This window comes from Trypanosoma theileri, assembly GCF_002087225.1.
Source record: "Trypanosoma theileri isolate Edinburgh chromosome Unknown TM35_Tth_4_V1, whole genome shotgun sequence".
In the NCBI taxonomy this organism is placed as follows: Eukaryota; Euglenozoa; class Kinetoplastea; order Trypanosomatida; family Trypanosomatidae; genus Trypanosoma; species Trypanosoma theileri.
The window spans coordinates 625,652-640,637 of NW_021639846.1; the positions used below are offsets into that span (position 1 = coordinate 625,652).

A 14,986-nucleotide genomic window follows, 5' to 3' on the forward strand; every position below is an offset into this window, starting at 1 on the left:
ATGTGCATTTCTCTATCACTTTCTCTCTCCTAATCTTCTTATATTTTTTTTCTTGTTTTCTTTATTAATCTCCTATATATATATATATATATATATATATATATATGTTTTAGTTATCTATTCCTTATTCTTTCCTCTCCCATTCCTCTCAGGGTTGGATCAGGTATGGAATCACAATCACAACAAGAAAAACAACAACGTGGAGTCTCTCCTCTCATTCGGTGGTCAGCAGTCGCAAACGATAGACAATACACGAGTCCACATAAGCATTCCATCTCTTCACAGAAAAATAACACATCGTCTCTATTGTCGGGATACCCACCGGCAGACACAGATGGAAAGGTAGTAGAATCATGCGCAGCGACTCTCTCTGCATCTCAAATACAAGAAGTAATGTGGTGTAATCTATGGAGTGCACATCATCCTCATTATCATCATCAAGATCAACAACCAACATTATTATTATCATCATCACCAACAAAAATAAAACCAACTACTACTACTACCCCATCTAATAAAATAATATGGGAGATTTGTAAATCTCCTAATGCTGAAACTATACTAGTACACGAACAAGTGGAAAGTGCGGCGGCATCTGTACCTTCCATTGAGTGTAGTAATAATAATAGTAGTAATAATAATAATAATAATAATAAACAACAAAGGCCGGGTGTTCATGCCAAGATACCTTTATTGAATTTTGTTACAAAGTACCGTCGTAGAGTTGAAGGGTACGCCGCACAAAATACACGAGATTTGGGTTTCCTCTCATCATCCACTCAATCATGTGAGAGAATAGGGGAATCTCATAGTGAACATTATCAACATCCTCATCATTATAGTAGTTCTTCTTTTAGTCGATCTCTGGCGGAGTCCATGCCACTTCACGTAAAGTGTGAACCTCAATGTGAAGAAGAATCTATGATGGGTCGAAAATATTCTCAAAGTGCAGGCGGGTCGTTAGATACCACTCAACACATTCAACATCCAACTTCTAGAAGACCTTTATCGGCTGTGGATCCACCTATTTCTATTAGAAGGGGAATCCAAACTACTCCGGCACAGTGTGAGTTGCGTTCCAAGTTTTCTTCCATTTCACCTGAACAAATATTAGACGTTTCTGGTTTGTGTGATCAATCCATAAAACGTCCAGTTTCCCTTAGACGCATTTGTTTTGAGAGTAGTAGTGATTCTGCTGAATCTTCAATAGATTCAGAATAAAAGTGATACGCAATGTGTATCTAAAAGGTATTTCTCTTCTATTTATTTGTTTTCTTTTTTATTTCTTTTACTGTCATCATTACTTATAATTCCTCCCTTTTTTTTTTTAATTTTGTGCCTTTTCCTGAACTATTGTTCATGTATCGTGTCGTTTTTTTTTTTTTTGTTTTTTTACGGAGAGAGAAGGAATAGAAATATGTATAATGGCAGTGTCATTGAATACTCTTCTCTTCTTCAACCTTTGGAGTTTGGGATATGAATGAACGCTTTCTCTTTTTCTTTTAAATTGATGTATTTTTCTATGTCTCTATGTTTATTTGTTTGTTTTTAACTTTTCTTCTTATTGTTCCTATTCTTATTTTTCTTTTTCTCCTCTCTGGGGTGAAGTTATACCTTGTAGTTGGTTATCTATAGAAGAAGTTTTCTATAAGATAGTACCAGTGCGCTACTCCCATCACTCTTACGAGATTCGGGGAATATCAACAGGAATAGGATAGGCTCACATAAGTTTCTCTTTTTTAAACAAATAAACCAAATAAGAAAAAATAAACAAAAAAAAAAAGAAACTCGGTGTTATTTCTATTTTTATTCTTCTCATCTATACTGTAATGGTGGCGACCATTACGTTTAAACTACGATCCAGTAATCATGTTGGAATTATAGATGTTCCCCAGCGAGTGATATCGTGCCGGGAAATCAAAGAGGCGATTGCAGAGAAGTTGAGTGGATCGCCGGAGGAAATTGACATTTTTGTATCGGGGAGTTCAGACTATCTCCATCCAGAGGAGGAACTTCCCGCTTACACCGTTGTCGAAGTCGTGCGGCACATCGCCTCTGGTAGACCACCACCCAAACGTGAACGAGAAACAACAACAACAACTACTACTACTACTACAGGAACTACAGGAGGAACAACAACAAGTGCTAGTAGTAGTAATGCCGCAGGGCGTATATTGTCTAGACGAGGAAAGAAAGAGGAAGAAGAAGCCGCGCCGTTAACAGAGGAGGAACGTTTGGCCCAACTCAGTGAAGCCGTTGCGGTGGAAACAGGAATTGATGAGGTTGGTAGTTGGCGGATGCGGCAAATGCGTAATCGCCCAATGGGAGGACCGGGAGGAAATCGTGAGGATTCCTTTCGTCCCCCACCGCCTGGGTATATTTGCCACAACTGTGGAAAGAAGGGACATCTTATTCAACACTGTCCAGGGGCAAAAGGCCCAAGAGGATTGAAGTTGTTATCTCTCCCAACAGGGATTCCAGAAACTATGTTGGTGGAGTGTACAATGGATGATCCAGCCGCAAAGTTTGTCACTCGTGATGGTCGTTTAGTGAAGAGACGATTGGATAATGCGAGTTTCACTGGTGTGGTGACCACAGTAACAGATGTAGTGGATGTGGTGAAGGAAAATAATGGGGAGGATGAGAGAAATGAAAAAAAAGAAGGAGAGGAAGAAACGGCGAATACTACAACTAATAATAATACTACCGCAACACAGACAAAGTTATTATGTGGTTGGGATAAAGTATTGGCAAAAAATGCGATGAAAACCCCTTGTTGTGGTACTCTCTTGTGTGGAAGTTGTTTTACTGAGAAAGTAGAAGAAATGATTAGTTGTGATGATCCGGATGTAGACCCGTTACTGTGTCCTGGCTGCAGTAAACCACTAAGTGTACCAGATGTTACAGAGGCAGTGGAGGAACGAAAACTTATTGAAGCCCTTCTTGCAGGAAAGTAAAGGGAAACGATTAAATATGTGTTTTTTATTTTGTTATTTTGTTGTTGTTTTTCTTATTCTTCTTCTTCTTCATACGAAACAATGAGTGAGATAGATGTTTGTGACTCTGATCGTCCGATTAAATTAAGAAGAAGAAAAGATGAGTTTTCCTCTCACGAATTGAACTTTTCACAGACGAGTCGTTTTTTTTTTTTTTTTTTTGGTTTGACACCTTACTCTTTCTCTCTCTATCACTATTGAGTAACAGTAGGTGTAATATAGGAATTATTTATTTACTTTCTCTGTATTTTTTTTACTCTTATGGTTCTAAATATTCTTTTCTTTTTCTTCATCTTTTTCTTTTTTTGCATATTTCTTCTGTAATATAAACCACTAAAGAGACTGGATTTTCTTTTTTGTATTTTGTAATCATCGTAGTTATTCAACAAGGTGAGTGCAAATAGGAAAGTGAGTTAAATCTATTTGTTCTTATTTTTATTATTCTTCTCTAGGGTAATATCAACCACCACAACAACAACAAGTAGGCTGGAAAGAGGGCTCGAGAAGAGATAATAATATAAAAAAAAAAAAAGAAATACCCATTAAGTATATATATATATATATATAGATAGAGAGAGAGAGTGTGTGTGTGTGTGTAGTATATTTCTCTGTATATAAGAAAATGACCAGCATCTTCACATATGGTGCTGTTGGAAATAACCCAATGGCGCAGAAGTATGCCCAAATGGCCTCCCGTGCCTCACTGTGTGGATCAAAGAATTTTGTCTACACGAAATGCCACGACGACGCCCATCCATTTCCCCGTCATCATCATCGTCAGAGTGATATACCGTGGAAAGACTCCTTCACGTGGAATAGACTTCGATGGATTATTCACGATTTTCGTATGTTTGGTCTATGGGGATCAATAAAACGACATTATTATATTGGTGAACCATGGCGACGAAAGGATGAAAAGATATTTGTGGGTAAAGATGAGAATGGAAATAAATATTGGTTAGCCCGTCGCTCACAAGCAAGTTTCCATGTGCGTATGGTGGAACCCAAAGATCCTCACTGGTTTCGTGGACAAGCCCCACACACCGCTTCACCAATGTGGATGAAGTGGATGCAGGGTAATGCCGCACACACACCTGCACAAGTAAAGGCACGAGGAGAATGGGGACACAACTCACGTCTTGGTATGCCATTGCCATTTAATATTAAGTATGATGAGTTCTCACCTATTAACGCGGGTGAAATATTCTCACGGGATCCCATGTGGGTATCTGCACCTGGTCTCTTGGTGAATCCTGAGCGTCGGGCATTAGAGGAAGCTGGTTATTCACGTTGGGTAATTAATAAAGGTATGCCTATTTATATGCCCTTCTGTGGGGTTCACGATTATCCGGATGAACTTGTAGAAGAATACTATAGAGGACAATGGGCTTTTGGTCGCACTAGTAAAGGAAATGATCATGACGAATGGAGAAACTAAGTAAATAATAATAATAATAATAATAATAATAATAATAATAATAATAATAAAGGAATGGAAACAGGAAAAAGAAGTTTTTATTTTTTTTTCTGGTCTTCCTTTTCCTTTTTATTTTATTTTTTTTCTCTTTGCAGTGTTGTTAGTGTAGTGGAAAAAAAAAAAGTATTACGTTTATTATGAGGGTGAACAGGGAATGTCAGAGGGGTGTTGGGTAGGGTAGGGTAACGCGGGTATGATTATTACTGTAATTATTATTAGTATGATTATATGTATATATATATTTTTTTTTTCTTGTGGTGCTCTCCCTTTTTCATTACAACTATATTTCTCCCCATACCTGGAAAATATTAGTTTTAGTTAATGATGGTGGGTCGCATCTTTAGTACTAGTACTAGTGCTCAGACACATTTTGTGTCTTTTTGCCTGTCTTTGTGTATGTGTGTATGTACGTTGATTGCCGTGTCTACCTTCTCTTTCTCTTTCTATATATATATATATATATAATTTCAATCTTTCTTTAATGTAGAATAGATAACTGGTGTTCTTTTTTTTTTTCTCCTTCTATAATGTTACCCCTTATTTTTCCTTGTAAAATATTTTTTCTTTTCTTTTCTTTTTTTTTTTCCTTTGGTTCCACTATTACATTTGTAATAAGTTTAAAGAATATTTTGCGTATTGGAGCGGTTTGAGGTGTTTAGGAGTTCCTTTGATTGCGTATATATGCGTGTAGGTGGAAATGAATCTTGACCGACAATTGAAGCGCAATCTCGTTCGAGAAATTGCTCTTATTGCATTTTTCCTTGGTGCAACCTTTATGTTTGGTGTAACTCTAATTCTTCATAGTTTATTTTACACCAAAAGTGTAGGAGAATATGCGGCTGGTGTTTACATTATATCCACCATGGTACTCTTTCACATGTGTGAGTTCCTCGTAGCGGCCTCACTGCGTCGACACGATACGCATCCCGATACTTTTATGCTTTATCACTCAAAGGAATATATATTAGCCACAACTGCGGCGTGGGTGGAGTTTCTGGTGGAGTGGCTCTTCATCCCGGAGAGTTGGAAGATATCACTGGACTCACCATGGTCGTGGTTACTGCGACTCAACTACACTACTGTTACGATCGCAGCGGTGTTGACAGTAGTCTTTTATTTTGTGCGGGTTGGTGGGATGTTGCATTGTGGATCAAACTTTTCACTTATCATTGAACATGAGCGGCGATCGAATCATGTGTTGGTAGAGGATGGTATTTACGCTGTATTAAGACATCCTGCATACTTTGGTTTCTTTTGGAGGACCGTATGTTCGCAATTGTTATTGGCAAATCCTATCTGTTTGGTTCTTCACACAGTAGTGACATGGGTTTTCTTTGCGAAACGTATTCCTTATGAAGAGGAGTTACTATCGAGTGAAGAGTTCTTTGGTGATCGATATAAAGCGTATAAGGTACGAACGTGGGTTGGTATCCCTTTTATTCATTAAATTATATATATATATATATATATATATACTTGTTGTTTTTGCACCTTTGCTGAATCTAAGGAGAGAGAGAGTCATGAATTGAGGTATATGTTCTCTTCTACAATACTTTTATTTATTTATTTATTATTATTATTATTATTATTATTATTATTATTATTATTCTCTTTTCTCTTACATTTTATCTTCTTTTTGCTTTTTAGTGCAGTGAAGGGAAGATCTTCTTTTCTTGTGTTGACAAAAAAAAAAAAAAAAGGCCTCCCCCAAAAAAGAGAAAAAAAAAATACAAAGAAAAAAAAAAACTAGTTTGCTACCTTCCATGAAGTATCTATCTAGGGATTGGTTACTCTCTCTGCATCTCCTTCCGCTTGAGAGTTGCATACTACTCAGTGCTCTTGTAATGTTTCTTTCACCAAACTCCGCCGTCTGGGCGTTATTGTTTTTTACAGTCGGTTCTCTCAGTACATTGGCACTCTTTATTATTCTCCCCGTTTCTCCATTAAAGTCAGGTGGAGCTCATCATGTAGGTATTCGTCATTTATCCCGTAATCTTGCTGTATACTATCCTACCTTTATTAAACCCATTGAAGGAGAACCTTGGCTTCCTGGTAATGATACACGTTTTATTTATACGATGGCGAAACAAGCTGGTGTACGATCTCTCTGGTTAAAACATTTAAAACTTGTTCGCATTCCATGTACTCGAAATGCAAGTGTTGTTTCCTTAATGACCCACAAGGGAGAACCACGACAAGTATTTATTATTAGTCACGCCGTTGGGACACATCATTTATCTTATTCTGATCTCGCCTTATCATTAGCTTCATGTGGGGCATTAGTCTATACTGTTCTTCATTCGGACAATACAGATATGAGTGGTAGGAAAAGCAGAAGTGGTTCTCTCGTAACGAATGGGGAAGATTGTTTACAAGATCGAAATTTAATTCATGAACGATGGATGACACAGTTAAACAAACGTGTAGAGGATGTTATTCATGCTATTGAAGGATTTTCAAAAGGAGAAATGCTACAACAATTGCAAGTAAGACCATCCGAATGGCAAACATTCCTCTCTTCAGGAGCTAAAGTGAATCTTATTGGACATGGACTTGGGGCTTTAACCATGTTAGCAGTGGCTTTCAAAGCTCCTCTCTCTATTACACAGATGATTGGATCTATTACAGCAATGGATGTTTGGCCGCTAAGTCTTGTGGATGATTTAACTCGTGGACAACAATCTATTCCAACACATATTCGTATACAACTAATGGATTCTGAAGAGTGGAGTAAACGCCGGGAACATAGTATGCAGGAAGAAGAACTAAAGGAATTTCTCACCTCTTCTGGAGTTTGCTGTATCCGCACAACACATATTGGGACAGATCATACAAGTGTAACGGATATGGGTTTATTAATTCCAGTCACGAAAAGAAAACGATTTGCTTCGAAAAAATCCTCAACTTTTATACCGTTAGTGGCGAAAGAAATCATGCGTTTCGCTCAGGGATGTGATAATGAAACCACTACAAGTCTGGTGTAGCCTTGTTTTTTTTTTTTTTTTTGATTAGGAAATGAGGGTGTACACAGAAATCAAAAAAAAAAGAAAAAAGAAATGGGACACCCTTCGCTTGTTCTTTTTTTTTATTATTATTATTTTTGATGAATGGATTAGATTGTAATATTTTTTTTTCTTAAATTCTATTGTGTATCAAGTGAAGTTTTTTTTTTCTTTTTTTTTTGGTCTATACTTGTGTACGAAAGATCATCTCTATTCAGCCCTCATACAATCCAACCGAAATAATGAAATCATTCCTAGGAGCATATGATGGGTTTTTTTCTGGTCCACCAAATTCTTTTTTAGACTATTTGGTGTCATTCCATAGTATCCCTATTACCGCATCTTTAATTCTAGCCTTACTACTATGCATTCGTGGAGGTTTACTATTTTGGTCTATTTTAATGATCATTCTTGGAATTCTTGTAACGGCTGTCTTCTTTACAATATTGCCTCTTCCTATTATTGGACCTATTGGCGGTCATTATCATGTTGGTTTGGTCCACTTGGATGGTAATCGCTCTCAGTCTCTTCCACCATTAGCCATTTTTTATCCCACTAATACTCCTCCGCAGAAGAGGGGTGCACCATATGTTCCTTTTAATGATCCTATCTATTTAAGTGGAATGGCCTCATATGGAAAAGTACCACTTTACGTAATGAAAGATTTGTTATTTGTACGACTGAAAGTTTCACCAGATGCTCCACCTATTCCACTGAATGATTTAAAAACACCACCACCCATTATTGTTTTTAGTCATGGTCTCAGTGGGCATTATCAATTCTATGGTTGTTTATGTGCGGATCTTGCCGCTCGAGGGGCTATTGTGATAAGTATTGGGCACTGTGATGGTAGTGCCTCCTTTACACGAATTGTTCAAGGTGATAAGAGTGAAGGAAATGATGTTCCTTTTAAACATCTTGGATGGGAAGTACCTGTGCGAGAAGCTCAACTCACTCAACGTGTACGCGAATTACGACATACATTAAATCGAATAAAAGAGATGGACTTTTGGAAAGAAATTGGATATGAGGAGTTAGATATACAAAAGTATCTGAAGGAACCATTACAACTTCATCTCTCTGGACATTCCTTTGGTGGAGCCACCGCACTTGCAGCGGCTTTACAAGAAGAACAAGTACCGGGTAAGAAATCAGTGAAAAGTGTTATTGTATTTGACCCATGGCACCTGCCTTTACAGAATGAACACTTCTTTCAACCAATAGCAGAAGGTAAAATGCGATATACAACACCAACTTATATGGTATTCTCAGAGAATTGGTCAAAGGATAAGGAAATTTGGGATTTTTTTCAACGAGTTACATCTGCTGTACTGGGTCAAACTTTTTTTGCTTCTTTTACGGAAGAATTAAAACATTCTTTCTTTTTTACGGAAAAAACACCTGATACAAATCATTACTTTGTATCTGATCTTTGTGTGTTAAGTCCTGTTATGCACGGTAAATTGAATGCAGTTGTTCCTTCAAGAGCACGTATTGTGGAATGTTCTAACACTCTTATACGTGTTGCTAAACAATACATGGATCAAACGAATTCATAACATTTAAGAGTGAAAATTATCCGAATTAATATCTATATATATATATTGTTCATACAAGTACACATAATGCATATTATATGTGTACATTTTGTGTGTATAATTATAAAAAGAAATTTCCTCCGTATAAAATGGTTTTGTTGTTATTGTTCTTCTTTTTTTTTCTTTGCAATATTCATGCATGGGCGCGTTTAATAATCTTAGCAATTCGATAGGAATTTTTATGATATTTACTTATCTATTAATCTTCTTATTCCTTTTAAATTGACGCTTTGGTTCTTGTTTTTTTTTTCTTGTTCTTACTCCTCATCCTTTTATTCTTCTTGTACCTTCCCTGTTAACCTTTCCTACTAAAATTAAAGCTTTACCAGCAAAGAAGTAAGTATATACTATTATTATTACTATTATTTTTTTTTCTTGAGGTATTTTCACCTTTAAAAAAAAGAAAATAAAAAATAAAAAGAAACACCATCATGCCAACACGACGCCTTTTGCACACAATGATTCGTGTGGGAGATCTCGAGCGCAGTATTAAATTCTATACAGAGGCTCTTGGGATGCGCCTTCTTCGTAAGTGGGATTGCCCAGAGGATAAATTTACTCTGGTTTTCCTTGGCTACGGTACCGAGAGCGAAACTGCAGTGCTAGAGCTTACCTATAACTATGGACAAAGTGAGTACAAGCATGGTGATGCCTACGGACACATTGCAATTGGTGTGGAGGATGTAAATGAGGAAGTTTCGCGTTTAAAGAAGATGAATGTGACTATTGACTACGAGAGTGGTGATGGATTTATGGCATTTATCGTGGATCCTGATGGGTACTATATTGAGTTATTGAATACCAAACAAATGATGGATAAGGCTAAGAAACATATGGAGGAGCAGGGAACTGCTTAAAGGGGTAGAAAAAAGAAAAAAAAACTTATTTATTAATCCTTATTTTAGACTTAGCCTTAAAATTAAAGGACGTGAAGACTGTTTTATTATTATTATTATTATTATTATTATTATTATTATTTGTGGGATTTGAGGTATAAAGAAAAAACCACTTTTCTCTTTATTGTTCCGAAATGTCTCTCTGAGTACGGATGTGAGTGTTTTTTTTTTTTTTTTTTGCATATGTATTATGTTTTCACAACTTCATCCTTGATCTCCCATCTCTCTTTTCTAACTTTTTTCCTATTCTCTTTCTTCTTCTTGATGTTGTTAAAGGTGTGATCATGCTTGGGGCTGGCTCCTGGTTTGTTGGGCTTGCCATTCCCACTGTATTCGTTGGTGGCTTTATTGCCTCACGTAAACGTCTAGCGTATCAATGGCGAGAGGAACTCATGGATCCCGATAACACAGTCTATCCACCCATCACAATGAATGATATGGACTTTTTCCGCGGAGTTTCCCCATCGTATCAGAAAGAAGGAAGTGGTGTGACATTAGCGGTAAATGAAAATATTGGATTGTATGTAAATCGTGATGTACTTTCAGTTGAAGAGAGAAATGTGTTGATGGATGAGGTTGTACGTTGGGTCTCACTCTTTGGACAGAAAATAGATCCCAGGAAATTTGATTTTTATGAGAATAAGAATAATAAGAATAAGGAAAATTCTAATGATGTGGATTTGAAATGTTATAAAGAGACTTCTATTATTTCCGATCATGCAGAAGATATTCAATTAATGAAAGCTCCATGGGGAACAGGTGATCGTATTCGATATGAAGCCATGCCAGCAACACTGCGTTTCTTAGTAGATAAAGTCCAACGAACATTTGAGGGTGTTGGACGTCTTCGTCATGTTTACGTGGAATACTCCCCAAGTGGTAAATTTTATCATGAGCCACGGGCAACGAAAGGGTTTGATGGACACGATTATGTTATTATTCCTTTAAGAAGTGATACAAATCCCACTGTAGTAACCTTTTCACCACTTTTACGATCTAAAGTATCCATATTGCAGGAAGTGCAGGAAAACTCATGGACTTCACGAGATATAGATGCTATTATTCCATCTAATGCCGCTCTTCGTGTATATGGAACTGCACGTTATGAATGGGGTTGGGGAATTCGACCATGTGAAGTTTGGTTTGGACATCGACAGAATACACTTAAACACTTGTTAAACACCACATTTGTTCATAGAGGTATGATGGAACGTGTAAAGAGACGTTTACTGTATATGAAACCAAAGCATACAGTTCAACAAGATGCGGCACTTGTAGTACTTCACTTTGAAGGACCACGTGATAATAATAAACAACGTTCATTATTACTGCAACCAGAAATACTTATTTTTGGGCGACCACCTGCTCCTGAAATGTATGAGCAATGGGTGGAGGACCGTCCCACACAAGAGGTAGTTCGTAAAGAAGGTGTTTTTTTATTTATGATTAAGAACTACTTGGAAATGTTACAAGTGAGCTGAATGAAAGTAATGGGTTTTTTTTTCTTATTGTATTTTTTTTTTAATTAATTCATTTTATTTTGTTCTTGTTTTTTTTTTTTTTTTTGGTTGTTATTTCTTTTTTTTTTCAGTAGTACATACTATATGTATACTTTTCACCCTATTTGCTTTTTTCTTGATTTGGCTTTGCTTGCGACAGTGTGTCTGTATCTGTCTATTTCTGTGTGAATTGGATGATGATCTTATTGTTGTTATTATTGTTATTATTTGCTTTTTTCTTTTTTTTTTCTTCGCTCTTGGAACAATGATCACAGTAGTGGATATATCTTGTTGTTATCATTCCACTGTTTTTACAATTTTTTCTTCCTTTTTCCTCTTATGTTTTCTCCTATTTTTATTTTTTTATTTTATTTAAATTAGAGAAGGAAGTTAAGGTATGCTGCGTTGTGTAGGGATTTCGCGATTATGGAGACCATCGCGAATACTCACAAGTGTCACGGCGAAATCGTCTCCAAATGAAAGTTCCTCTACATCCACATTAGCACAGTCAACAGTAACAACAAATGTATCTTCTTCAGTATCATCATCACCATCATTAACATCAACATCCTCATCCGATATCTTAAAGTATCCTTATGAGGTGGTAGATACACCAGAGAAACTTGATAAGGCGGTGGATTCACTATTAAAAGCCTCTACTATTGCACTTGACATTGAGGCTTTCTGTACAACAGAGCAAGCCAAACAACTTGGGCGTATTTCACTTGTTCAGGCATGTTCAGATGCTAAACCGGTGGTATTTCTCTTTGACGTACTCACTTTAACAGCCCCAGCCTTTGTTAAGAGTGTAAAACCATTATTGGATGACAAGAAAATACGAAAATTACTTTTTGATTGTAGACGTGATGTAGAAGCTCTTAGTTGTCAATTAGGATTAAAACCAGAAGGTTTATTGGATCTACAACTTTTTTTTACTGCTATGCAATGGAAACTTCGTAGTGTCAATCGTCGTTCTGGAATGACTTATGTTCTTAAGAATGTTGCCGGACTTACACGGCAGGAAGGCGATTCCGCCGTTCAGGCCGCAATGACATTAGGAAATCGTCCTGTTTGGGATGTTCGTCCTTTACCAGATCACTTTCTAGAGTACGCAGCGGATGATGTACGGCATATTTTACTTCTTTCTAATTATCTGGTGGGAAATCATAATAATAAAGTTCCTATTGATGCCGTATCTGTAGAAAGACTCACAGCGCAGTATGTGCAGCATTACGCTATTGGTAAACCCGTTACAGAAGAGGCAGATGCCACTCCAGCGGAAGTTAATATTACTTGGTTAGAACGGTATATTGGACCAGGTGGGGTTTGTCATTTCTGTGGGGCTAAAGGCCATACAGAGGCGGAATGCTTTAAGAAACAAAATGGAAAAATGAAGTGTAGTTTCTGTGGAGAGAATGGACATACCGCACGAAATTGTTTTAAGAAACATCCGCAGCTTCTTAAGTGTGAAAAGTGTGGACAACTTGGACACACCGGTGCAAGTTGTTTTCGAACAAATCCTTGTAAACATTGTGGGGGTGCACATAGTAGTGCAAATTGTCACAAGGCACTTCGTCAGCAAAAGTTTTTCGGTGATCCTCCGCCCTCATAACGATGGGTCTATTATGATTACATGATTGTTCTTTCTTTTATTATTGTTGTTGTTGTTGAAAAGAGAACCAAAAAAAAAAAAACTCGAAGCGAAATTTGAATGAAATTGTATTCTCTCTTTTTTTTTCTTTTGGAAATTTCTTTTATTCTTTAATCCCAGACGATTTGATTTAATTTGTGTCACTTGTTTCTCTTTAAATCTCTTCTTTTATTTCTTTTCTTTTCTTTTCTTTTTCTTTTTTTTTTTATTCTCTTCTCCCAATTTAATATATTTATATATATTATATAGACGAAGGAAGAGGAAAAAAGTATTTTAAGAGTTTTTTTTTTTCGTTTCTTCGTACTATTATTGTTGCCAGCATTCTGTTAATTTTATTAATTTTCTCCATTTGGGGGTAATTTCTCTGTAACCACTTGTTCCAATCGCCTTGGGAGTCATGTTTCGTTCAACTCCTCTATCTGCGCTTTGGCGACGGTGGGCCGCTGGTGCTACGACAACGACAACCTCAACCGCCTACCCATCCGTTTTCTCACTACGGCTGTCGAGCAGTGGGGGAAAGGACTATTACAAGATTCTTGGTGTAAGTCGCACGGCAACCCCGGCGGAGATCAAGAAGGCATACCGCAAGCGAGCACTCGAGACCCACCCCGATCAAGGTGGTAAGAAGGAAGACTTTGCGGAGGTTGCAGAGGCGTATGAATGCCTTAGTAGTGAAGATAAACGCCGGGTGTATGATCAGTACGGATCAGAGGCCGCTTCTAATATGGACGCCGCGGGTGGAATGGGCGGCGGCTTCGGTGGTCGCTCCGCGGAGGACATCTTCGCTGAGTTCTTTAAAGGCGGAATGGGGGGATTTGGTGGGGATGTACGCCGTGGACCACAGCAGGTCTCACCCATTGAGGTAAAGATACGCATGACGCTGGAGGAAGTGTATAAAGGCGTGAGTAAAACACTACGAGTTAATCGACCCGTTATTTGTGCAGATTGTCGTGGATTTGGTACAAAGAGTCAAACCAAAAAACCCAAATGTACACATTGTGATGGTAGTGGACATGTTGTGCATCAACATCGTATGGGACCTGGCATGGTTCAACAAACCGTCTCCCAGTGTAGTAGATGTTCAGGCTCCGGCACGATGGCGAAGGCGGAAGATAATTGTCCAAAGTGTCACGGTTTGGGCTATCGGCACATCGCGCAGGATGTGAATATTGATATTCCCGCTGGTGTGCCGGCAAATGTGACGTTGGTGGTGCGGGGTGAGGGTGGGACTATGCCGGATGCTGAACCAGGGGATCTGCATGTACATGTGGAAGTGACTCCACATAAGAAATTTACACGTCGTGGGGATGATTTATTAATTACGAAGGAAGTTTCACTTTCTGAGGCTCTTTTACGTGTACAAATGTCATTAAAAATGTTGGATGGTCGTGTTATTTCTGTTCACGTTCCAAATGATACTGTTCTTAAACCAAACAGTGTTCTTAAGGTACCGGGAGAAGGAATGCCTAGTTCTAATGGTGGACGTGGTGACCTTTATGTGATGACACATATGAAAATGCCACAGAAATTAACAAAACAACAACGTGAAGCTATTATAAGTGCCTTTGGAGCTCCAAATGAATCTTCTGATGCCTCTGCTAACTCAGTTGTTACTGCACGTGTAATGCGAGAAAACACTCATGAGTTTGAGGACTCCATGCGTGAAAACTGGGATGCGCAGGAAAGCGGCGGAATGGGTCGTCGCGGTGGTGGTAGTAATGGCCGTGGTGGTCGCAGATCACAGCAAGCGGAATGTGTGCATCAGTAGATACTGAGAAACTCCTTACAGTTTACCACTGTAGCACACAAAATTTCTTGATTTACCTTGTTTCTAATATATACATATATATATATATATATATATATA

The 14,986-nt window shown here is 37.8% G+C and overlaps 10 protein-coding genes across 10 annotated transcripts; all 10 read left to right on the top strand.

Moving 5' to 3' along the window:
- Positions 1 to 165: 165 nt before the first annotated feature.
- Positions 166 to 1,221, top strand: TM35_000043730 (uncharacterized protein; the record flags this gene model as incomplete). Its single annotated transcript, XM_029022567.1, has 1 exon — positions 166 to 1,221. One exon carries the CDS (start codon positions 166 to 168, stop codon positions 1,219 to 1,221), a length of 1,056 nt encoding a protein of 351 aa, XP_028886225.1.
- A 608-nt stretch (positions 1,222 to 1,829) lies between these two features.
- Positions 1,830 to 2,957, top strand: TM35_000043740 (putative nucleic acid binding protein; the record flags this gene model as incomplete). Its single annotated transcript, XM_029022568.1, has 1 exon — positions 1,830 to 2,957. The coding sequence occupies one exon, from the start codon at positions 1,830 to 1,832 to the stop codon at positions 2,955 to 2,957; it is 1,128 nt and encodes a 375-aa protein (XP_028886226.1).
- Positions 2,958 to 3,618: 661 nt separating this feature from the next.
- TM35_000043750 (uncharacterized protein) lies at positions 3,619 to 4,434 on the top strand (the record flags this gene model as incomplete). Its single annotated transcript, XM_029022569.1, has 1 exon — positions 3,619 to 4,434. The coding sequence occupies one exon, from the start codon at positions 3,619 to 3,621 to the stop codon at positions 4,432 to 4,434; it is 816 nt and encodes a 271-aa protein (XP_028886227.1).
- A 736-nt stretch (positions 4,435 to 5,170) lies between these two features.
- Positions 5,171 to 5,920, top strand: TM35_000043760 (putative prenyl protein specific carboxyl methyltransferase; the record flags this gene model as incomplete). The annotated part of the gene is made up of 1 exon (XM_029022570.1): positions 5,171 to 5,920. One exon carries the CDS (start codon positions 5,171 to 5,173, stop codon positions 5,918 to 5,920), a length of 750 nt encoding a protein of 249 aa, XP_028886228.1.
- A 397-nt stretch (positions 5,921 to 6,317) lies between these two features.
- On the top strand, positions 6,318 to 7,457 carry TM35_000043770 (phospholipase A2-like protein; the record flags this gene model as incomplete). The annotated part of the gene is made up of 1 exon (XM_029022571.1): positions 6,318 to 7,457. One exon carries the CDS (start codon positions 6,318 to 6,320, stop codon positions 7,455 to 7,457), a length of 1,140 nt encoding a protein of 379 aa, XP_028886229.1.
- Positions 7,458 to 7,717: 260 nt separating this feature from the next.
- On the top strand, positions 7,718 to 9,034 carry TM35_000043780 (phospholipase A2-like protein; the record flags this gene model as incomplete). The annotated part of the gene is made up of 1 exon (XM_029022572.1): positions 7,718 to 9,034. The coding sequence occupies one exon, from the start codon at positions 7,718 to 7,720 to the stop codon at positions 9,032 to 9,034; it is 1,317 nt and encodes a 438-aa protein (XP_028886230.1).
- Positions 9,035 to 9,504: 470 nt separating this feature from the next.
- Positions 9,505 to 9,930, top strand: TM35_000043790 (lactoylglutathione lyase-like protein; the record flags this gene model as incomplete). The annotated part of the gene is made up of 1 exon (XM_029022573.1): positions 9,505 to 9,930. One exon carries the CDS (start codon positions 9,505 to 9,507, stop codon positions 9,928 to 9,930), a length of 426 nt encoding a protein of 141 aa, XP_028886231.1.
- A 323-nt stretch (positions 9,931 to 10,253) lies between these two features.
- Positions 10,254 to 11,450, top strand: TM35_000043800 (uncharacterized protein; the record flags this gene model as incomplete). Its single annotated transcript, XM_029022574.1, has 1 exon — positions 10,254 to 11,450. The coding sequence occupies one exon, from the start codon at positions 10,254 to 10,256 to the stop codon at positions 11,448 to 11,450; it is 1,197 nt and encodes a 398-aa protein (XP_028886232.1).
- A 415-nt stretch (positions 11,451 to 11,865) lies between these two features.
- Positions 11,866 to 13,080, top strand: TM35_000043810 (zinc finger protein, predicted; the record flags this gene model as incomplete). The annotated part of the gene is made up of 1 exon (XM_029022575.1): positions 11,866 to 13,080. The coding sequence occupies one exon, from the start codon at positions 11,866 to 11,868 to the stop codon at positions 13,078 to 13,080; it is 1,215 nt and encodes a 404-aa protein (XP_028886233.1).
- Positions 13,081 to 13,516: 436 nt separating this feature from the next.
- Positions 13,517 to 14,887, top strand: TM35_000043820 (chaperone DnaJ protein; the record flags this gene model as incomplete). The annotated part of the gene is made up of 1 exon (XM_029022576.1): positions 13,517 to 14,887. The coding sequence occupies one exon, from the start codon at positions 13,517 to 13,519 to the stop codon at positions 14,885 to 14,887; it is 1,371 nt and encodes a 456-aa protein (XP_028886234.1).
- Positions 14,888 to 14,986: the final 99 nt, after the last annotated feature.